Source organism: Pinus tabuliformis, chromosome 3_2 (assembly GCF_031772625.1).
Source record: "Pinus tabuliformis cultivar Carrire ecotype Pingquan chromosome 3_2, CPIR1, whole genome shotgun sequence".
NCBI classification, from domain to species: Eukaryota; Viridiplantae; Streptophyta; class Pinopsida; order Pinales; family Pinaceae; genus Pinus; species Pinus tabuliformis.
The window spans coordinates 689,836,573-689,861,586 of NC_142302.1; the positions used below are offsets into that span (position 1 = coordinate 689,836,573).

Below are 25,014 nucleotides of genomic sequence, written 5' to 3' on the forward strand. Positions count from 1 at the left end.
CTACTACTCTACAATTTGGGCTCCTGTAGCAAGGTATGATCCATGAGATAAAACCTCTCAATGAACGCTGCCTAATTTCAGCCTTCTTGGACTATCACTTCACATCGCCCCACGTCACACCTAGAGGTATGGTTTCATGTGATTTCTTTGCCCACTTGGCTCGAAATTTCCCCATACTGGAGGTCTCCGCATGAGTGGATGCCTCCACTCAGTCTCCTCTCAGCATCTCCAATTGTGGCTCCTCCATAATTGTCTGAGACTTCTTCTAGGGCTATATGTTGAGAGGTAATTTACTCTCCCTCTCAACCACCAAGTCTCTGACATTGGCCTTGCTCCTCAAGGCTTTACATGCATCTTGAACCTCAAGAGCATACAGGTTCTTGACTCGTGAACCAATCTATTTCACTTGTTTCATGGTGATGTGTCTAAGGAAAACTTTTCCCTTACTAAAGACAACATCGTAGCCTTTGTCCTCCAACATCGCGACCGATACCAAGTTCTTCTTCAGTCCAGGCACATACTTCACATCTGTCAAGGTGATAGAAGCTCCATGCTCCCTCTAAAAAGCAATAGTTCCCACTCATGAAACACTAAACCTTTTGTTGTCACCCATCTCTAGGCGCATCTTGATGTCTTTCTCCTCCAAGGTACTGAATAAACTTTTATCGCCGGTCATGTGGAATGAGGATCCACTGTCAAGATACTGACCAAAACCAATCATTGATGACACCATGCATGCGATGAGGGTAAAGTCCATTTCAAATTGAGAGGCTAATGCCTCACCTTCTGATCCATCTGAGGATCCCTTATTGGACTTCTTCAATGGGAAATTAGTTGCATAATGTCCCATCTCAATATTTTTTTTAAGTATGATATGAATTTGATTTTCACCTACAACCCCGAGCTTCAAACTTCAAATTCTCTTCTCTGTATACTGTTTAGAGCTCCAATAAACTCAGCTCCGATACCATGTAGAATTTTCTGCAAATTCTCTAACTAATCTACCTTTGAGATCTATGTAGAAAATCTGACTGTAGATTAACTCGATAATGCAATATACCAAAGAAAAATACTATAATCTACTTCTGCTATCAAACTTGTGGAAGCTTAAAGATCGAGCTGAATCAGAGTTGAACACATATAACCATAAGAAGAAGAATCATTGCACATGAAACATAGAAAATACTCAGGGGAACGCCTCAGCTAAAAAATCCCACTATTTTTATTATCATACAAGGTGGAAATACATAAAAATTATACAAAGTCTTAGCTCTCACAGCTAACCATCTCTCAGTACAATCCTCCTGGATGTTCATAGGCAAGCAAGGCTTCTAACAAACCTTCTCCTCTACTCTCCAAGCCTCCTATTTCCTTGTGTTGTTTCTCCTCGGTGATCCTACTCTTAACAAGTGTAACACTGATCACTCACATTGATCTTACACCCTGTAAAACTGCGCAATCCTCAAGGAACATTATTCCTTCTGCATGGATGAGTTTCCTTTATAGAAAAACTCATGAAACTGATAGTACAATTTCCATGTCTTTAATCTCAACTGGGTCTTTGTCTCAACTAACATGCATGAGTTATTTATGAGAGAATCCTCAGTTTTATGGAGTACACTAGTTGCATGCATGCATGCATTAACTGATTGAACTCACAATTAGTTCCTCAAATTGTTTGGAACTAATTTAACTAGACTTAACTTAGTTAACTGAACTAACTAATTACAACTCAAATACAACTCATCCTTATCTCCTTAATTAAGGGATAACTTCCTTAATTTAAGGGATAACTATTACATGACATCACAAAGACTTCTAGCTTGAATTTCTCCAACTAATTAACTCAAGATGAATTAATTAATTATTTTTCAAGCAGCTGGTGAGAATAAATTCGAATTTTAATTCAAGGACAACTCAAAATTGGAATATTTTGAATGCTATTTTTAGCATTTCTTGTTTCTATTTTCAACATAAGATTCCCTATATTTTTGGCATATGCCATCAATTTTCTAATCTCTTCTCTCACCAAAATAAACATGAATGGGGAGATTGGTTAACCTAGTATGCGTCCTTCAAAGTACTAGAAAAATGCGGATGTGAATCCATTGATCAATATAGAAAAAAATGTAGTTTAAATACAATCTATGATACAATTAACTATTGGGATTCATATACCCATTTATGTTAAAACCAAATAAAGGAAGGCCCACCTAACCTTGTGATTTTCCTTGAAGCGGTCTAGTTTTAATATAATGGAGGGTGAATTTTGAGGCCTTATTTTATGCATGGCTTCTTTAGCCATAGAGATAACATCACTGATTTTTGTCTTTAAAATAAAATCATTTTTCTCCTCAAATATGAAATTACTGAACATTGGCTTGAGCCTATTGGCAATGATGTTGGAAATTGTCTTGTAGATAATATTACAATAGGAGAAACACAAAAATATTCAAATGAAGAAGTATCTAGCTTCTCATGACTGAGAGCCAAATGTTTCAAGTTGAATTCTCTAAGGATCTTGTTGAATTGTTTGGATTTAATAGGTACTTTAAAAGGGCCATCCTTAATGAGTTAATAAAATCCTTAACAGAATTCCATTGTAATGCCATCTTCCCTAGAAATTTATCTTCCTACATTGAAAAGAGAGAAGAGTGAATCTCTTCTTTTGAGACATATTTTGATAGTTCCTCATTCATTTCTTTAGAAACAATCTGGGAAATATATCTAGAACTCAAAATATTTCCTAGATAGGATACCTAGGAGGCTTTTGAAGACAATTCACTGAAATAATGCTTACGAACCTTTACTCTATAAAAAAGAAGAAGGAAACCTAAGATCCCTCCCAAATCTTATCTACCAAATAAATTATTCTTTCATACCTCCTTGGTAGATTTGGAAAAGAGCATGTTCTTGTTATCTCTTTTTGTGATCCAAATGAACTTAGTTTATAAATTCCACGGAACTTTTATTTTTCTAGGAGACCCATTCTTTAATCCAAAAGGGAACTTAGTGAAACCTCATAAACATTCAAAGGGGTAACTAAGCAATTTCCCACAATGATATTTATTAGCTTTTGCTTCATTTCTAGCAAGAGCACCTATGAATTAATTTTAAATTAATGAGCCCATAGAGAATAGATTGCTTTCATTCACTTTAAATTTCCTACAAATCATTTAAATTTTGAAAACATTAGAAGAATGATTCAAGGTGATCTAGTTTGAAGAAACCAAATTATGATAGACCTCCTCCATGTTTTGTCTTTGAGAAAATGTAAAAAGAGAGAGATGTCAAATTTCTAGAGAAACAAGTTTCAAAATAACTACAAGATGATCTAAAATATCTTCTAGTTCTACCCAATATTTGGAAATTCAAGGCCCATAAGCAATTCCTTTTGAGATAAGGAATTGATCTAATATTTTTCAACACATGCTTCACCACTGCAACCGTTCATTTAGGCATGGTGGAAATTTCATGGGGAAATATCCACAATATGAAGCGATATGAACAAGTGTTAAAAAAAGAAATCAAGATGATATTTATGGGGATGAGATACCTGCATAAATTTAAGAGAAAGTGTAACATTGACGTGTCACCCAAACCATAAATTTTAATATGAAACCATATTAAAACCATAAATTTTAATAAAATGAAGAGTTTATCCCAATTCTTGATCTACCCAAGCCACCAAGATCTTGTGTGGATGAACAGAGAAAAAAATATTTGTAAGAGGGAGATTCCAAGAAATCACTAGTTCTTGTAACATACCTTTTGAATCTAAAGCCACAAAGTGTTGATCTTTGAGTAAAAGCGAGATATTTTCCTTGACTTTTCTATTGGGACACATAGCCTTAAAGGGAAAATACATAAAATGAAATTGAATAGACCAATCCTTTAGATATGTCAGCTTTATCAATCTCCCCATCCCTTTGACATTTATTGAGATACAAATCATTTAGGAACTTATGAACATGAGCATTGCCTACTCTAAGTTCCCAGGTTATTGTTAGTTTCTTGCACTATGAATCTCATGCTGCACCTTCAAAGTTTCCAAGGAGAGGTGGTACTTACTACCCCCCTAGGAACAATGGATATTATCTAGCTCGAGACCCCCCTTTACGGCGCAATCATGGAAACATTTTTTTCTTGAATATAACTTAAATTCAGAAATCGTTCTTCCTTGTTTAATTAAGAATGCGAGGACACATTTTGAGAGAAACAAACCATAACCTTAGTGTTGGAGAAATTTAAGGAAAAATATTCATGGTGACTATTAGCATCAATAACTTTTAAGTGTTTCAAGATATTGAGAGAAAGGGTTGATGAGAAGGGGGAAGATAAATTTGACCCTAGGACCTACAAGATATCGCATGGACTAAAAAATAAAGGAGACATAATATTGTAGTATACCTAGGGAGGATATTATGGGGTGCAGAGATAGGTACACAAGGGAATAATGTAATAATGTGATGGGCCATAGTTAATAAATAAAGCGATTAACCCGCAGCATGTAAGGGACCACAAGTAGTGAGGGATAATGTTATAAGCCCATTGGATTAGATATATGGTATTGAGAGACCCATGGTAATGACCCATGGTATTGTATGTATGAAGCCTGTATAGAGGCTAGAGACTCTACATTGAGAGATGTCAAATATTGGTTTTGTAATGGCAAGTGATGGCTTATGGAGTGATCTCCTTCCTTAAGGAGTAATTGTAAGGTGTTACCCTACCTCAAGGGTTTTATCAATAAAGAAGCATTTTCATTTCATATTATTGGATCGATCTTGTTATTTCTGGGTATATTTTCTATTTTAATATATTTTCAGGTCAAATCTACTACAAGTGGTATCATAGCACTTTCTCGGGCAAAGAAAAGAGTTTTTATTTTTATTTTTGCAGGAATTATTTGGGGCGGCGCATTCGCAGACCATATATAAACCTTTTGGTGCTAAATTTGCAAAGAAAAATAGCATATCTGGATTGTTTGTGGAAAAACACCTAAATTCATAAAAAAAATCAGTCGAATTAGAGTCCCGATAAGGGAGATATCGCTGATTTAAATCAGTTGAGTTGCAGAAAATTTTCTTACGGTAATTCGTGGATGACGGATCTCCAGTAAATTTTTTTATTTTTGTGGGGAATTTTTGGAAAATAATTGCAGATGTGAGATCCTCTTGAAAAATCACCCAATTTCAAAAAACAAATCAATCGAATCTGAGTCCATATGAGGGATATATTGCTGATTTAAAATCAGCTATTTTTTCATATTTTTTTGTGACAATGGAACAGTTGCAGTGCAAATCTTAAATTCTAAAGTGCCCAGTTCCGGATTTCTACCACCCAAAAGGATGCAGAATGGTCGTTCCATTTTTTAAAACAAGCTATACTAAGGATTCTAAGGCATATTGACTAAGTTGCAGCGATTTTAAATTTGTCGCAACAAGTAGGTAATTTTTTTTCAAAACCCTCATTCTATTTCATGGCTTCTACTGAGATGATTTTTACATGACATGATAATGGTCCTACTATTGAATAATTTCTAAAAAATCTTAAGTCAACATGGCCAACACTTTGGAAAGATATAGTACGTATTTATTTTAAGGATGAGGTGACCATATGGTGGGACTCACTTGACAACAATAAAATGGTAATCCTACCTAATGAAGATTTTGAAAAATTCCTTTTAGAAAAATGGTCTCATGCTAGAAAATAGGATAATTAGGAACATAAGGGGTTATTTTCTGCTGGTATCTCCTTATTATAGGTTGGCGGATGTATCCAGAAGAAGAAGATCATTGTGTCTAGAAATCTTAGTTGCATGCATAATTTTATCAATGTTAATTTGGTAAAAGAAAAAAATGCAATTTCCTGCAAAACACATTGAAACACACAGGTTGGTAATGAGGATGTTCAAGTTTATAAAGATTTGAAGATTTCTATGGACAAGTATGTATTGCATTCTGATTTTTATGCTTAAGATATGGCTAATGTGAATGTTGTTTTGGGATACCCTTGGATGAAATCTGTTGGTACTATCAATATTAATGTGTAGAAGAAATTCCTGAAGCTTTGGTAGAAAAAGAAGAAAATTAAATTACAGGATATTTCCAACAATAAATAGGTAGAGTCCAAGGAGGCTGAAGCAGAAAATGTTGCAGGTTGTGACACATCAGATGAGGAGTTCATGGTTGATGTAATACTGGAAGATAAGAAACAATCTTAACATGTACCACATACCAATCGAGGTCCATTAGGTGTGAAATTAAAGAAATATACAACGTTGGTTTAAAACTTCAGCATATCACCACCCACGTCACCCAACAAAAAAACAATGAACAAGATGGAAACGAATTAGGACAAGGACAATAACCCCTGCATGACAGATAAAGAGTTGCAGCAATCAACCCACAACACATCAACACAGAGGAACCACTAGGATCAACTGCCATCTCAAGCAAGTGAGGCGCCAACTAGATGGAGAACCACCTATCTCTAGGATTTCTAGATGTGCATGAATGGTACTAGTGGACTACTATTTTGAGTAGATCTTATTATTTGTGTTCTTCTTATGTTTCGAGGATGAAACATGTTTAAGGGGGGTGGAATGTAGTATACCTAGGGGGTATAGTATGTAGTACAGAGGGAAGTAGCCAAGGGAATAATGAATAATGTGATGGGCCATAGCTAATAAATAAACTGGTTAACCCGCATCATGTAAGGGACCACAAGTAGTTAGGAATAATGTTATAAGCCCATTTTATTAGATATATGGTATTGAGAGACCCACGGTAATTACCCATGTTATTGTATGTATGAAGCCTATATAGAGGCTATAGACTCCCCATTGAGAGATATCAAGTATTGATTTTGTATTGGCAAGCGATGGCTTGTGGAGTGATCTCCTTCCTTAAGGACTAATTGTATGTGTTACCCTACCTCAAGGGTTTTATCAATAAAGAAACATATTCATTTCATATTGTTAGATTGATCTTGTTATTTCTAAGTATTTTTCTATTTTAATATATTTTCAGGTCAGATCTACTACAAACGTCCACCACATCACCAATTGATAGCAGAATTAGAGAGGATGCCATACTAATAAGAAGAGATGAGTCTAAATATGAATGCTTAGGCTAAGTGCTTATACTTTTTGTGCATTTTGGACCACTCATATGAGGTGGACCTATAATTTGACTTGGAGTTAACATCTCCTAAGAATACCACCACTTTACCCTATCCATATTTAGCTTGAAATGATGAGACTTACGGGCTAGTGAGGAACATGTTTTGAAATTCTTGGGATGGCCTAGGGTGTGCCTCAGCATGTGTGAAACAAATTACTTGAAAAGAAAACTTTAATAATTTATCCTTTGTACCAAAGAGGATTCTGCATAGGAAATTTTGATCTAGTTCATGAGCCCCTTAGATGTATCCAAATAAACTACTATCCACAACCACCTCCAGTCAATTTTGGCTTTCCAAAACTTTTCTACATGAATGATTTTAATAAAATTATTTCCAATTCCTTCCATAAACCACTACATATTTAACTAAAAGGCGATCAATAGGGGAATAAACCAAACTTGCGACATGTTAAGGGGCTAACTACATGAATCACAAGTAAGATCCCAATTATCGAGGAGGAAGGTTGAGGGGTCCTAAGACCAATTTTAACTAGGCATTCAAAATTCCTCCTCCTATGAAACAGAATAAAATAACATCAGATAAGAAAAAAAATTGGCCTATATTCCATGATTGGTATCCAATTCTTCTCAATCTAAGAATGAGTCAATGGTACTACTATGGATTTTCCACAAAAAATTCCCAATACCACTTTTTTTTAATAGCTTTAGGATATTTACTAAATGAATATCCTCACCTATCACCATTTTCACTTGGTTGACTTTCCTGCTAACACAGCCAAGCTTATAAGAAGGTGACAGGAAAGGCTTAACTAGATGGGCTTTTATTGAATCACTACTAGCCTTCTCGCATAAACCATCTATAGGAGCATTGGAATAACAAAATTAAGTAGAAAGAGAGGATTTATGACTCTCCTTACTACCATCTACTAAATAGGAGAAAATCACATGGGCTTGAGCTTAGCATCATGAGGGATATTGCCCTTACTTCAACTAAGGAGGGACATCTAGTAACATGGACGGATACAAATCCCATTGATACATGAATGGTCAGTCTGACTTTATAAATTCCTCATCCATCTAGAAGATCATACTTAAGGGTAGAGGACACTCTCCAATATCCAAGATATCATGAATCATGTTTACAACTAATAAAGGCCATTACCGCACATAAATGGAGGATACAACTAACAAGGAGGGACATTGTGTGATCCTCACACACCTAGAACATGTGTGGATGCTGATTAATCCACACATTGGTGCTTACATAGCATGAATTACAATTGTAGAAACCCAATGCAAACCAAAACCACCTATAGAAACTCTTGTGGAAACCCATCATGTTACATCCCTATCTTTTCCTAAACAATTAATTCATTTACTTATGTGTGTGTGTGTAATTTTTTTAATACAATAAATATTTACTTAAAACATGTATTAAGTTATGTTCATTATATATAATTCTATAAATATTTATTATACAAATAAGTCTATGATACAGACTTTCCTTATTGATGCGGTCATAAATAAATATTATATTGATATATTAATTAAACAAAGACATTCTAATAATGGAATTTGAAGTGTTAAGAAAAAAGAGATATGACAATAGGAAATTATGTGAGTTTATGGTGAACAATTGTTCGGTTGGAAAATATCAATATTAATACTCTTTTTAAACAAAATATAGGGAGTATACATGGTAAATTTGGGTCTAGGTAATCAAATTTTAATAAGCATTGAAAAGCAGAAAAAATTATAAGGAAATAATCTTATTTTAAAGAGAAAAATATGTTAATTTCCAAAAATCATTTAAGTTCAAATTATAGATTTTAGAATGATCCACCAACTTGCAAGAACAATAACTTTATGGGTGCTAAAATCTCCAATCAAGAAAATAACCAAAATTTTGAAGCGGAGACCCAAGTAACCCCAATGAGCTCACTCGAATTATAAACTAAAATAGGCTTTGTTGTAGAGGAAGGAGAAAAGAAAAAATTGGTAACCACAACATTAAATCTTTTGAAAAATATATGGTGTTAACAAACCAAAACCAAGCCTCTGAATAAGAGAAACTACCACCAACCATCAAACAAAGATTGAGATCTACAGAAATTGAAAGATCCAACTTGAAAGTATGGAAAAATTTATAAGGACAACTAGGTATCTCTGAATTTCCAATGTCATCAAAGATTGATATAGCTTAGCTTAGAGGATGAAGGATGGTACAAAAACACTCTTGAAGAAGTACGAACACTACCAACAACAATTTTGATAAAACACAAGTAATGAAATACTATCAAAACAATCATCCAATTCATAAAAAAGGTTATAAAACCACTATCGAAAACATAATCGCAGTTATCTTATAGGCTAGGAAACAAGGTGATATGATCCATTTAATCATTCAACTACATAGCAATACATAAATGCTAGACATTCTCTATCAATAAGGAAAATCTCTATCATCATTAAACATCTCCCCCCTATTAAACAAAACTAAAGTAGTAGTAAGAAAACACTAGTCAAAATCCACATGATAAACTACCTAGTCAAAAACTCCAATTGATGAATTCTTATTGACCATCTGTTGACAACTCGAAGAAAATAAAAAACAAATAAGAGGAACATCATATGATTGTACACACAATGGTTCACAGTTATATGAATTCAACAAGCATCCATTAAGATTACTTAATGATCATTCACTAAGGAAAGCATAATCAATTTGATATTTAACACTGATCCATGCTTATGACTTTCACGTTGTTTATGTAACAAGTTGAATGCATAGCTAGAAATATTCCAAGAATTTTGATTTATAGGTAAATTTCTCTAATGCTTATGAGTGTGATGACATGGTATAGTTTTATAGTTGACATGCTTAAATGCTATGCACCGATATTCTTAAATCTTGTGCAACAATAGGAGTACAACCATATACTTCAACCATACTGTCATTTAAAATGACATTATCAACCATCTCATTAATCTAGAAACATAGTCACTTAGGGGCTTCCCTTCAAGCAACTAAGTCTAGACTCCACCTAAAACAAAAAACACCTTCTAAAATCAACAAGATTGGACATAGGCAGTGAGGAAATGGCGGAAACATCATATCTAAGGCCTACCATATATGTATATACCATTAGTGTAATAGGAATAAGGAAAGCCTATCCACTCATCCTTCCTTTAATATATCCCATTTTGTTTAGCAGTCGAGATCGAATAACAATAGCATGCTTTTCAAAGCTAGGATAAATAATATCATTAGTTTCCACTGAAGCATGTGATGAACCACAAACATCAACATCGACATCCTAAAAAACAATGACATAACAATCCACATCCTCAAAGGTGGAAGAAGTAATAGGTGAGCAGAGTAACACACCAACAATAGTCTTCTTCTCAACATTCTGCAATTAACTGAATCTAGCTCAAGGCTCGGTTTGAAGTCTTAGAAGCACTTAGTGGTGTCATTCTTCTTAGTCAACAACAATAACAAAGAAATCATAATATTTTCCAAGGCATGATTTCTATCAAACAATCTATTATTTTCTGCTTGAAGAGAGGCAGTGTCATCACAAAACTCATCAACATAGGCTTATAAGTGGAAAATCTCATTAGTGAGATGGGCATTACTCTCCTCCAACCTACGAATTTCCTCCTTCAAGGAAACATTTCATGAATAGAGAGAGCCTTAACTTCATCTTTCAAACCATCAACAAGGTTGGCCTTATTCTCAAATTCATTTATAAGGTTATGGACTAAGGTTTCCATGGTTCTCCCTAGGACATCAACCTTCCTAGTTTTCTTTGTCATAATAGTCCTAAATAAAATAGCCTTAGTCTTCAACTAATTCTTCAGTTCTTCATTCTATGTGTACAGTGAAGAAACAAAATACTCGATCAACTACCTTTTTTTCATGAAACTTTTACAATCTTTTACCTAGTTAATAAATTGTTTATAACACCAATTCTAATGTGCTAGTCAAAACAATAAGGAAATTAAATGACCCTCCTATCATTAAGAATAGACATGAATTTGCCATTACATCTATCACTATATTTGTGTGTACTAACCTTACAATGATATAGAGCCACAACAACCACATTACACCCAATGATCATGTTCAAGCGTACTAGCTAGCAATATCGCATACCACCATTAACAATGTATAACAAAGAGGAAACATATGTGTCTACAAATAAATCCTTGAGAGGATGTATTGCATTCACAATTGGTCTAAGTAATCATTATTTGTTATTTGTCGCTTTTGCGACAATGTCTATTAAAAAAAATATTAAAAAAATTATCATTAATTAGGCTCTCATACAATTAAATAAGAGAAAAGCTTTCCATTTATATGCCATGAACTCTCGAATTTAATTAGATCTTCGATAAATCTAATATTATCCTATTGAATACTTATAATATGTTTTCCAGCCATTAACAATGGAATAAATCAAATCTTAATAAAAGATGATTATATAAATAAATATGAAGCTTAATTGAATTTGAGATAAATCTTATATTATTATATTAAATATACAAAGATATCTTTCATATATAAGAAAAAAATAAACTAAATATAAATATAATCACACAAATTATATAACCTTAGATTTGATTATTATTATATTAAATATACAAAGATATCTTTCATATATAAGAAAAAAATAAACTAAATATAAATATAATCACACAAATTATATAACCTTAGATTTGATAACAATAATACGTTAAAAATACCAACACTAATATATTAATATGATTTATCAAATAATATTATATGATACTAAATTGTAATATAAAAAATAATTATTTATTAATTACTTATTAATTAATAATAAATCATTTAATTTCAAAAATACATATATATAAAAACATATAAGTAAATTCCATTGGAAAACATATAAGTTAACTAGTTAGGTTTAGTAATGGGGCCGTAGGGAATAAGTTAAGCACTAAAAGGGAATCTTAAGTTGAATTTTACATGGATTCAAATTAATTTTTTTATAATTAAAATTAAAATAATATTTTTTATTATTATTTTTCTAATTTAAAAAAAAATCTATAATATTTACAATTTAATTTAAAATATAAATTGGTTATTAATAAGATAAAATTTTAACTTATATTATTAAATTTTCATAATAATAATTTATATTTATTATAAAATTAAATATATCATAAACATATTTATATTGCAAAAAAATATACAATACACGGTGATTAATTGTTTTATGTTTATATAAATTTACTAAATATCAAGAAATATCATATTATTAAAATTATGTTTTTTTCCAAATTTATATATATATATAAATAAATATAATTATAATGAATTAAAATTAAAATAAATATAATTATTATATATATAAAATAAATTAGGAAACTTACACCATATTACCGAGAGAGGAAAATCAATCATTATGAAAGGACATTATTAGAGTTGGAATTTCAGAAACGGAGTCACCCATTCAATTGGATAGTTTTCACAATTTTTTGGCGCGTTTTTAATATCAAATAAAAATTTTGATAGTTTTATAAAATTTTAAATTGTATTTGATAAGCAAATTGCTCATCAAATTCCATCCCTGAATATCATAATAATTAATTTCGAAAAGAAAAAAAGAATAGCCATGAATAACCAACAAATTACCCGTCAAATTCCTTCCCTCGAAACGAGAACGCGTGAGAAGGGGCGTCGCCGTGAATGTAGAAGGCAAGATGTCATAAATGTTCCATTCGAACCGGTCAATCATACACTTTCAGTAAAAGAGGGCGCACATAAACCGAAGGCAAGATGTCATAAATGTTCCTTTCGAACAGGTCAATCGTACACTTAGAAAAAAGGTTACTGAAAATAAGTAATTTGTTAATGTGTATTAAATGAGGAATGTTGTATATATTTATGCAGTTGTTTATAACACGATTTTTTGAAAGCTTTTTCGGCGGGTTTTTCGGGTCGAAATCCGGCAGGAATTTATTGGAATCGCAAGTTTGATAGCTAGTTTCTGCACAATGAAAGCGTCCCAAGGGTTTTTCAGGGTGCTGAATCCAAATATGCAGTTAAAAAACCATTTTAAGTGCAACAAATCAAGATTTAACCTCAATTTCTTCAGCCGGATTCCGTCACCGGAATCTCCAAAAAGTCGCATTATAGACAACTCCTATATTTATTATTGGATTTTGGTATATTAGTTATTTAATGTGTATTATTAGATTTTGGTAGTTTAATTTTTCAGCTATGATTATATATTTTCTCAAATAAATAATTTGTTAATAAGCATTAATTAAATATAAATTATATATATTCAATGTTAGATTTTGGCCCGCCAATAATATAATATAAATATATATAATCCCACTCATTTAAAGCATATGTTTAAATAACACTAACCCTGCTGGACTGTTTGTAAGGAAAATGTGCACTTATCTGTTTGATAGACAACTGATAGACAACTGATAGACAACTGCGTAAGGAAAACGTGTACTTGGGCGAGTTGGCTTTACACGGTGGGAGATGAACGACAGCGATCCGGACAAAGAGTGTGTAGCCCTGGGTTTTCGGAAGATCTGATGAACGAAGCATCCAGAGCTTTAAGACTAAGACTAGTGTTAGTTTTTAGGATTATCTGCTTCACTGTTTGTAAGGAAAATGTGTACTTGGGCGAGTTGGCTTTACACGGTGGGAGATGAACGACAGCGATCCGGACAAAGAGTGTGTAGCCCTGGGTTTTCGGTAGATCCGATGAAGGAAGCAACCCGAGCTTTAAGACTAGAATATAAATGTAGCCCTGGGACTGTGACGAATACTGAAACTAGAGATACCTACCTCTTATCTGGTGTGGAAGGCACCCAAAATGGGAAAGAAGAAGGTGGAGGTGAAACTCATTCAAAACCCTACCAGTCGCCAAGCATGTTTCTACAACCGCAAGGGCGGTTTGCTTAAAAAAGCGTTTGAGCTTTCTGTTCTCTGTGATGCTGAAGTTGCCCTTATAATCTTCTCCGAAACCGGCAAGATTTACGAGTTTGCAAGCCATGACGAGTAAGTTGCTTTCTTCGCTTCATTTCGATTGCATTATTTCTTCAATGCAATTGCTCATCAGTAATAGTCTTGGTTGAAATTAATGTTCCCAATTTATCAATACAATTCCTTGGTCAATAAGCTTCTTACAAATGGCGTCTACAGAGGTCTGCGTTCAAATTTCATTATGGAATAGGTATTGCCCGCTGGGTCCAAATGGCGCAAAAATGTTTAAAAACTATGTGTATATAAGTCCACTGTATAAAAGTTAGGTTAATATATGCTTGGGAAAATAGTCGTGTATGACGGGTAGTTGAGAGGGTTTAAGAATAACCTCGCCACTCAGATTCTGGCATCTCTGTTGCAGATGCTTGAAAGTTTGCTGATTATTCGTTTTTCTGGGTACAAATCGTTGGGCTCTTTGCTTCTCTGTCTTATTATTTTCCCCAGATGCTATGCATCTTCCTCTGCTTTACCGTGATACAGGGATAACCCTCGTTTTCTTGTCAGGTCGGCTCTCTTACAATAGAGCAGTTACTGTGTATTGCCAATAACTATTGGTATTACAACTTTGGAAATGTCCAGTTTTCGGTCTCTCAAATTGCTATACCTGGAGGTTGCAGCTGATAATTTTTCGGCAATTCCAAAGTTAGAATTTGGAAAAATGAGTGGAATAAAAGAATATACATCACGTTGTGTAGGTTAGGGGTTTAATTGGCAGTTTTGCTGTTTGATATGGAATCTTCTGAGAGGCAGAAAATTGCCTGGACTGTCAAAAGTGGTCGGAATCTGTGCAAAAAGATGTAATGTTCTAATTTTTTTTATGGTGAAAATAAATTCAGCAACATCAAAAGTTTTAAAACACTTAAAATTATAAATTTTGAAAATTTTTATTTAAATTTATAAAAATCTCTAAAGATTTTTCCAAAATATACCCTGAATTTTCATAACTTTTCCAAAACATAATTTTTACAGTACGGGGTGTGGTACCGGTAATGTTTTAGTTGTTTTATGTCGTGCAGGATACGGAATAAAATACTGTAATCGAATCTATTAAAGAGTAGAGGTATTAAAGACATGAGCATGCTTCGAGAAGTACTGTTGTGAAAACAGTTAGTCCACAATGACTGGGGAAGACATTGGAGCGAGGGTGATCATATTTGATGAGTAGTATTTTCTAAACAAATATAACATATGAGTAATCCTATTTATCTGGAGAGAATAGACTGAAGTAGATGAGTTGCTCAAGATGTTTAACCAACTAAGTCTTCCGTTTTTCCCTTCATGGTTTAGGTTATGGTTTGCAGAAACACTCCTATAAATCGCGATAAGCATGGTTGAAGAACATACGTCCGCCATAGATTTATGGTCCATGTTCAAATAGCTCTGGCCTTAAATATGGTCAGTTATGATTTGCTGCACATGTTGCACTAGGGTTATGGAATAATTTGTTGAATAGGAGGGTATACAGTTTAACCTCAAGAAAATGTGTATTCCATATAATAAATTCAGCCGCGGACATGATATAAGAAAACATAACAAAATGGTACGGTTGATAAAAGAGTTGTTATATATTCTCATTTTGAATTAAATTTTTACGAATTATTATTTACGCATGTTAATCGTCTTAATCACTTTTGTGAAAGACTACTTATTTGTGGTTAGCAGTCTTTACTTATTAAAAAGATTATATCTAAAATTATTATAATTAATATAAATTAAATTAATTATAATTTTTTAATTATTAATTTATAATATTGTTTAGATGTGTTATATTTTTTTTATAACATTTTATTAGTTTTTCATATTGATTATCTAGTATCTTTTTCATTAATGGTTGTATTATCCCTCTTGTAAGCCCAAACTATGTATCATCCTCATTTCTTCCACATCAAAAGAGGTACACGATTAAGTTTATTGTTCTTTTTAATATATATTAAAAATATTTTATTTATTTAAAAATAGGTTTAAGTACAAATAGACTTTATGTAATTTTCATAAAATATTATATATAATACAAAAAGTTTATTTTAAATTTTATTGGAAATAGTTTCTCTTTTTAAAATAGTATAAAGCTGCAAAAATAATAGAAAAATAAATATCTAAAATAAAGAGAAATCATTTATAACATTTTGTATAAATATAAAGAATACATATTTCTTTTTCTGACTTAATATGTTTAAATAATTTTTTTTAATTAAATGTGTATAATACTATGTCTTATTGCATTTTATTCAGCTGGTAGTGTAGGCTAGGTTTCAATGTTGGGTGCAGAATCTCTACAATACCTCTCTAGATGTTTTGGCCTTCAAATCTTTGGTGGAGAATAGCTATCCTCGTTCACTACTTCTCTAGATGTTTTGGCCTTCAAAGCTTTGGTGGACAATAATTATCCTCGTTCACTACTTCTCTAGATGTTTTGGCCTTCAAAGCTTTGGTGGAGAATAGTTATCCTCGTTCTTGGCCTTGTGTAGCAAATTTGTGAAGAAAATAGTTGACATTATGCAAGTTAATGTTGATGCCAATCCACTTGGGGCTATGGGCTAGTGTCGAGTACTCGGTCATTATTTTTTACTTTGGCCCTCACTACCTAGGCTGAAAATAACTAGTGTCCCAAGGGTAAAGGGATTATTTCTTTCTCATTTTGTGGTAAGTAGTTCTTTGCCTTTTTTCTGTGGAGAGAAAGAAGATAGAAATTTTATTTATCATAATTTTCGATATTTGATGGGCACTCCCCTTCATCTAAATAGGAGGAACCCTAGTTTTTAACCGTGAGAATGAAATTCCTTTAATGGTTTTGTTGTGTGTGAAGCTTCCCTATTTCCCTCTCCACTGCTAGAATGATAAGACCTTCAAAAGCATTAGAATCACCCTAGAAAAGTACATTGATTGGGCCAAGACACATGGAGGAATGAAAGCCTATGCACAGATTTGTGTAGAAGTTAATTTGGAAAAATGACTTTTTGAACTAGTGCACTTAAACCTTGATAGTTTGTCCTTCCTGCAAAAGGTTGATTATGATGATCTTCTATTCAAATGTAAAATGTGTCATGAATGAGGATATTTTGAAAGATATTTCCCTCACACATAGGCCCCTAGAAAACAAGAATAAGAGGGAGAATAATGGAAATAGTGAAAGTGATTTAGAGGGACTGATAGGCAAACAATTGGTGGAAAGGCTCTCGCAAGTTACAGTTTGAAAAAAGGGTTCTAGTTTAAAAAAGGCCCTATCGAAATGGTAGGCATATTCTTCCTTTAAATGCCACGAGGAACAACCCAAAGCAAGTAGTCCTTTTGTTCTAGAAGACCTAGAAGAAGGAGGAGAAAATAAAATAAAAATAACGAGGTAGATCAAGTACTCCCATAGTTGTCCTCAATTGAATTCCTCTTCTAGATGAAACTCTAATTGAAGAAGAAGGGGAATCTAATAAGGATGAAAATTTTCTTTTCCCTTGAATCCTTAGAAACTCTCAGCCCCTTACTTTGTTAATTTTATAGATGAAAGGTATGAAAGAGGCTGAGGTAAGGAAAATTCCAATGAAAGTTCGTAGAAAAGTTAATAGGGAAATCTATAGTACCAACATAAAAATAAACAAGGAGCTCTCAACACAATCCATCCTGGAAATATCTTTTAAGGGATAGCGACAGATGACAAGAAAGGGAAGTGGTCCCAATCTAGTTGGAGGGGGGAACCAAGAAAATTACCAATAAATTATGAAATAGTCCCTTGGAATTGCAGAGGGTTAGGGAGCATTGAAAACTTATTAGAAGTTCATAGCTTATTAATGCAAGAAAAGACCCTGATTATTCTCCTCCAACAGAAAAGGCTAGCGTAAATGAATCTCTCCAAAAGAGTAATACAATACGGAGAACAAGTCATGCTCTGATGATATGATTCTATGGGGCACTGAGAGGATTGTGTACTCTATGGTTACGTGTAGTCTTCAAATTAATTACATAGGAGTCAAACATATTCCCAATAATAAGTTATGTGTTATTAATAGTATAAATGTGTAAGGTCCTATGTCTCATAGGAAAAGTCTCAATGTTGGAATTCTTTAATCAATAATGAGACCTCACGGTTTAGAAGTAAATGCATTATCAATGGGGATTTCAATGTCACCATTCATCCCTAAGAGAGAAAAGTGTGGAGACTTGTCCGGGATTCCTTTACGAGAATTTTGAAGATCTTTTGACTTCCCATGAACTAATTGATGATCATTCGAAGCAAGTACACCTGTCATAGTTAGAGAATTGGGCCTAGTTACATTTCTACTAGGATAGACATATTTCTTATCAGTAGCAACTACATGAATAGAGACATTCCTTCTCTTTGGATATATTGCTATGGGAGGGTTTCAAATTATAGGGTGATCCAACTCTTTCTCAATCCTCATTAAGATTATGGACCCCTCCCCCTGCATTTCATCCCCCAAGGGATGAGATCATAGGGAGTATGTGATGTAGTCTCCTAGGGATGGAGAATATGGGTCTTCAAATTCCTTGTCTTCATTTAAGAACAAAAGATCAAAGTTGTAAAAAATAGCATTAAAGGTTTGGCTCAAGGAATATTAAAAAGATAGAATTGTGGGAGTATGTCTCCATCAACAACATCTACAGATTCATCAAAAAAGATTGGAGAATTAACATATCGTAGATGACATCTTACTAGAAGAAACTTAGGGGTTTAGTTTGCTCCAAAAGGCTCTATAGCATGAAGAACTATGGTGATTAAAATATAGAGGCCTTTCACCAATTTTTATAAGAACCTTCAAATTAGAAAGTAGTCAAAAAGGGAGGATATGTTGGCTTATATCTCTTCATTCGTTCAAAATATTATAATGAGTTGTAGCATTTTCCATTTAGAAAGGGAATAGGTTTGGCAAGCAATCTGCTCAAAGGAATTGGATGAGCCCTTTACTCAAACAATTTCTTACCAGGATTTTATCCTTTTTGTTGACATATAATAAAGTATATCTATTATATGTGGACTATGTTTTTATGTATCAAGAGATGTTAGGTATGATTAAGTACTTCATTACTCTCATTCCAAAAGAGTTGTTGGGTAGGATCAAATCCTTCATTGCTCATATTCCAAATGAGTTCAATCCTCTCTCTTTTTTTTAGATTTCTTCTTCTCTAAAATAAAATTATTTCTAAAATCATTGCATGTTGCCTCAGGCCCTTTCTCTATTTCAAAAATCATTGCACGTTGCCTCAGACCCTTTCTCTCTAACCTCATCTTAGAAAACCAAAATTGTAGACAGCATTAGTTTACTTCAAGAGATCTAAACAAGGAAAGGGAATTATTATAAAGTTGTACGTAGGCAGTGCCTTTGATGGAGGCAGTTTGGATTTCATGATTTTTCATAAGTTGGATTGTAGCTTGCATATCACGCCCATAGATTCTTCTTCTCGTTAATGGGAGGACTGCTGGCTTTTTCTAAAGCATCTTTTCCCTTATCTATTTATCTCAGTCCCACAGATTGGAATATGAGGGAATTGGAGCTTGCTGAGGTATCCGATTCTCAGGGGGAGTAAGAAGCATTAGTAACTCTGGATTTGCTGATACCTTGTTACTGGGAGGTGATTTAAAGTTTAAAAACGTGGTGGACAAGTTTTTGAAAGCCTCCAAAGGTATGATAAAAATGGGGGAAATTCAGTTATACACTTCGAATGTAGGTAAATTAATTCAAATCCATGTTCTCCGGGTTCATGGTCTCTAAGTCTCGGAGGTTTGGTGAGAATTTAAATATCCAGCTACGCCTCTGTCTCTCAAACCCTTTCATCATTAGTCCTGGAAATCTTTTTTTATTGAAGTTCCACTTAAAATATCCTCAATGTGGAGTTCTCTGGCTAAACCCAGTATGGAGGGTAATCATCATCAACGACGTGCTCTCAGATTTCCCAGTTTTCAGCTTTTCTGGCCCGTATAAGGCTGATATCATAAATGGCTCAGGAGTTTCATAAATTCTTATTGCAAGGAGGGAAGTGGGGTACGAAAAAATTCCATCATTGGTAAAATCTGTTCGACTGTTTGTAACGGAAAATATGTACTTAGACGAGCTGGATTTTCCATGGGAGGTCGCATTGAGCGATTAAGGACGGCGATTGCATTTTTATTGTAACCCTAGGTTTTCAGTAGAGCTGCTAACATGAGATGAACGAAGCAACCGGATTATAATATAAATCTAGCTCCGGGGCTACGACTAACAATGAAAATAGAGATACCTACCTCTTATCTTGTGTTGAAGGCAGCCAAAATGGGAAAGAAGATAGTGGAGTTGAAACGCATTCAGAACCCTACCAGCCGTCATTCTACTTTCTACAAACGCAAGGGTCTAACTGTTTAAAATTTATTTGTAATTTGCGAGAACTTTAACATCCGGAAATTCAGTCTGATGTATTTACAGAGCTAGGGAGTCTTAGGCTTTTCTCACCTTAGGCAGTCATAGGAAAAAATCGAATATTTAGAATAAAGAAATAAAACAAGTGTATGTTAAAACTGAGAAGTATATGGTGAAAAAATAAAGTGTCGTGAAACCTTTCTGGCGACCTAAAAATTGAGGGTAACATTCATTGCTACTCACTGAAATCAGATGCTGAAATTTCCGCCAACGGCATGCTTCAATCTCTGTTGGAGATTCTTGAAAGTTCGCTGATTATTCGTTTTTATATGCAAATCGCTTTCCTCTTGAGAGTCATTAGTTTTGGAAACCGCCGAACGTTTGCTTCTGTGTCTTATCATTTCCCCAAAGGCTATGCATGTCCTTTTGTTTTATGCTGATAAAGGGATAACCCTCGTTTTCATCTCAGGGCTGCTCTTACAAAGCAGCTTGTTACAATATAACATTTATTGCGTACTGCCAATAACTATTGGTATTGATGTTGCAAATGGCCAGTTTGATATCGCTATACCTGGAGGTTGCAGCTGATAATCTCTCGGCAATTTTAAAGTTAGAATTTGTAAGCAGGAGTGGATTAAGAGAAAAGTATTCCGTTGTATAGCTTAGGGATTAAGAGACCGTTTCACTTTGTGATGTTGGTAGCGTTTTACTTGTTTTATTTCGTGCAGGATGAAGAATGTAATTCTCTAATGGAATCTGTAAAAGATGAGGTATTAGTCCACAATTCTTTTATGGCAATGGTTTGGGGAAGACATCGGAGCGATGGAGATCATATACCATAATTAATCATTTCTGACCAACCAGAGCAAAGGGTGATCCTAGTTATCTGAGCTGAATAGAGTGAAGTCGATGAGTTGCCCAAGTTTTTTAACCTGAAATTTTCCCTTCCTGGTTTAGGTTATGGTTTGCAGAAATACTCTGAGAAATCACGTTAAGCATGGTTGAACAACATACGCATGTCTGAGATTTATGGTGCAATAGGGTTAGATTATAATGGGTTGAATGAGAGGGTATAATGTTCCGGGTCAAGAAATTGAATATTCTCTATAACAAATTCAGCCGCGGAAATGATATAAGGAAAACAGAGTAAAGTTGGTAGTTTGTTGATTTTTTTTAATCGAGGGTGTATATTGATTTTCAACCTAATATACTCATCATATGCTTATTAATGTTTATCAATGGATATAGTGTATTACAGAGTTTGTTAGGATGCATTGACTTTTAATAAATAAAAAAAATAGATTTCTGCCACCAATTTCCTAGGGATTTGAGATTATTCCAATTCTAATAAATTCCTCTATGTTGACATTATTCCAATTGTAATAAGTTCCTCATTATTATTTATAACATTCATTTATATTTTATATAGAAAAATGGTCCATTAGTTTTAATAAGTTTAAAAATTAGAGTCTCCCCACCCACTAATTTCCTAGTGATTTGAAATTATTCCAATTCTAATAAGTTCCACAATATTATTTATAACATTCATTTACAGATAAACAAATTTTATTTAACAAAATGGTTCACTACTTTTAAATAAATTAAAAAATTAGATGCATGCCAAGTGGCTCCCCACCCACCAATTTCCTAGAGATTTGAGATTATTCCAATTCGAATAAGTTCCTCCATGTTGAGATTATTCCAATTCTAATAAGTTCCTCATTATTATTTATAACATGCATTTATATATAAGCAAAATTTATTTAGCAAAATGGTCAATTATTTTTAATAAATTAAAAAAATTAGACTCGTGCCACATGGTTCCCCACCCACCAATTTTTTAGGGATTTGAGATTGTTCCTATTGTAATAAGTTCCTCCATGATAAGTTCCTCATTATTATTTATAACATTCATTTAAATATAAGAAAATATATAAAAAGGTATTTTCCTACGTCTTCAGTATGGTGCAAATAAATTTCATCCATTGTGGCTTTAAGATATCCCATTAGGGATTTGAGATTATTCCAATTGTAATAAGTTCCTCATAACTATTTATAACATTCATTTAAATATAAGAAAATATATAAAAAGGTATTTTGATATTTCCCTACATCTTCAGTATGGTGCAAATAAATTTCATCCATTGTGGCGTTAAGATATCCCTCAATGTGTTCGAAGATATTGCCTACTCCAATCTTCTTCTCTTGCTAGAAGAATGTCGTTTACAAGTTGTGAATGCTACGTCTTCTTCGATTAATATCAAAATTTTCCATACCATATATAACAAGGTATTTTCCTATAATCATGGAAACAACTTACTTCCATGTATGCTTTACTAGTATCTGAACATACCTATATTTGTACGCTGCCACAAGTGTTTGATAGTGGAAAATTTAACATTGACAACCTCTATCAGAAGTTTAGGCATTCGATATTGGATCATGAGGCTAACTTACAGGACCTTGACTCTTGAGAGGAATATGTATCCTCACACAAATGAGGAGTATAAGGTTTGACGAGCTTATGCCACAAATCTCCACGAGATCAATTATGTGTTTGCTATAAATCTAGTAACTGAGTGTGGTTTAGATGTTAATGATTTGAAGGAGTGTTCTATGGAAGATTGCTTTATTTTTCAAATACAAATGTATAAAAGTAGCCCAACTATGAATTTGGTTGGTCCTAGGTTTTCAATGTAGGTTTAGTGTAGAATTGGGTAAAGTAGTATGAATGAATTTGTGCTCTAAAATTAATTAGCAATCATTCAATAACAAATTTTTAAATTGCAAGCTAATCTTATTAGTTTTTATTTTAAATATCAATATTGATCTATTTTAATAAAAAATCTAATAAGTGTTTCAAGTGATATAATTTATTCTTATGTAATTTTTTTTAAAATGAAAAATTTGAAAAAAAATGTTTGCATCTCAAAGATATAATTGAAAAAAAATATAGCCAAAATATAAAATAATAACATTATTTGAAATGCTGAAAAACATTTTAACCATGAAATTCTATTTCTTTTCATTGTACATATTAGTTGTTATTGAAATATTTTACTTAATATGGTACTAAAATATTTTACTTACTAAGTACATTGTTTATATTAATAGGATAAGTTCCTCCATGATTAATAAATTAAGAAATTTAGAAATTATGGTTGATGTTTTGAAATGTATTTTTATTTTTTGAATTTGAAATGCATTATATTGTGAATTGATTATAAGTAAAGTAGATGAAGTAAAAATATAAAATTGGTTTTTTGTTTTATGTTAATTTGATTAAATATATTATACATTAAAAAATTGTAAATTTATACATTTAAAATTCCATCAATAATGTTTCAAATGATATATTTTTCAAAAAATTTCATATATTCAAATGAGATTGTAGTAATGAATTTATGAATTTACAAATGTTTATTTCGTTTCATTTTATTTTATACGAATTTATTTTTGAAAAAGTTATTATCTATTACTCATTTGTTTTTATGATTTTACACTATATTTTGAATTTTTTTCATTAAAAAAGCCTATAAAATAATAATTTATATGGTTTATTAATCTAAGGCTTCATATTCCTAGTGTATAATATTATTCATGGGGTTTATAATATTAATATTTAGGTTTAATATAAATCCATTGGGTTTATAATCATGGTCAACCATGGTCTAATGTCATGTTGCAATAAACATTTTCTTAATATAAAAATCAACAAATGTCGCATTATGAAAAGCATTGTCTCAATATGAAAATCAACCATGGTCAACCATGTTCTAACAACGCAGTATGATAAAGGTTGTCTCAACCATGGTTAAACATGGTCAACCATGGTCAAACATGGTCAATCATGGTCAACCATGGTCAATAACCGTGGTCACATTGTGACAAAGACTATCTCTTCATCCTATATCACATTGCGACACAAATTGTCTCAATATGGAGATCAACGATGGTAATGATTGTCAGCCATTGTCCAAGGTCGCATTGCAAAAACCATTGTGTCAATATGGAAATCAATCATGGTCAACCATATTCCAACGTCGCGTTGTGACAAACATTTATCCTAGGGTTTATATTCCTTGGGATTATAATATTCTCCCTTGGGTTTAATATTATTCCCATGGGTTTATAATCCCTTGGGTTTTGTAATATTTATCTTAGGGTTTGTATACCTTGGGTTTATAGTATTAAGCCCTTAGGTTTAATATTATTCCCATGGGTTTATATTACCAATCCATAATCCCTTGGGTTTTTAGTATTAGTCCTTTGCGTTTATAATATCAATCCCTTTATGGTTTATATAGCTTTCAAAATTATAATATCAATCCATTGGGTTTAATATTATTCTCTTGGGTTTATGATACCTTTGAGTTCAATCATGGTCAACCATAGTCAACAACCATGGTCAACCATGGTCACATTGTGACAAATATTATCTCTTGGTCCAACGTCATATTGTCACAACCATGGTCCAAAGTCACATTGT

The 25,014-nt window shown here is 32.9% G+C and overlaps 1 protein-coding gene across 4 annotated transcripts in view; it reads left to right on the forward strand.

Moving 5' to 3' along the window:
- Positions 1 to 13,876: 13,876 nt before the first annotated feature.
- LOC149182513 (MADS-box protein SOC1-like) overlaps positions 13,877 to 25,014 on the forward strand; it is a 104,628-nt gene continuing 93,490 nt past the window's right edge. The window contains exon 1 of one of the 4 annotated variants that reach the window (XM_089418556.1): positions 13,877 to 14,199. In XM_089418556.1, the coding sequence (XP_089274682.1) occupies positions 14,015 to 14,199 (185 nt within the window). In that variant the 5' untranslated portion in view covers positions 13,877 to 14,014. The remainder of the gene's footprint in view (positions 14,200 to 25,014) is intronic. The other 3 variants (XM_089418558.1, XM_089418555.1, XM_089418557.1) reach the window with 3 other exon arrangements.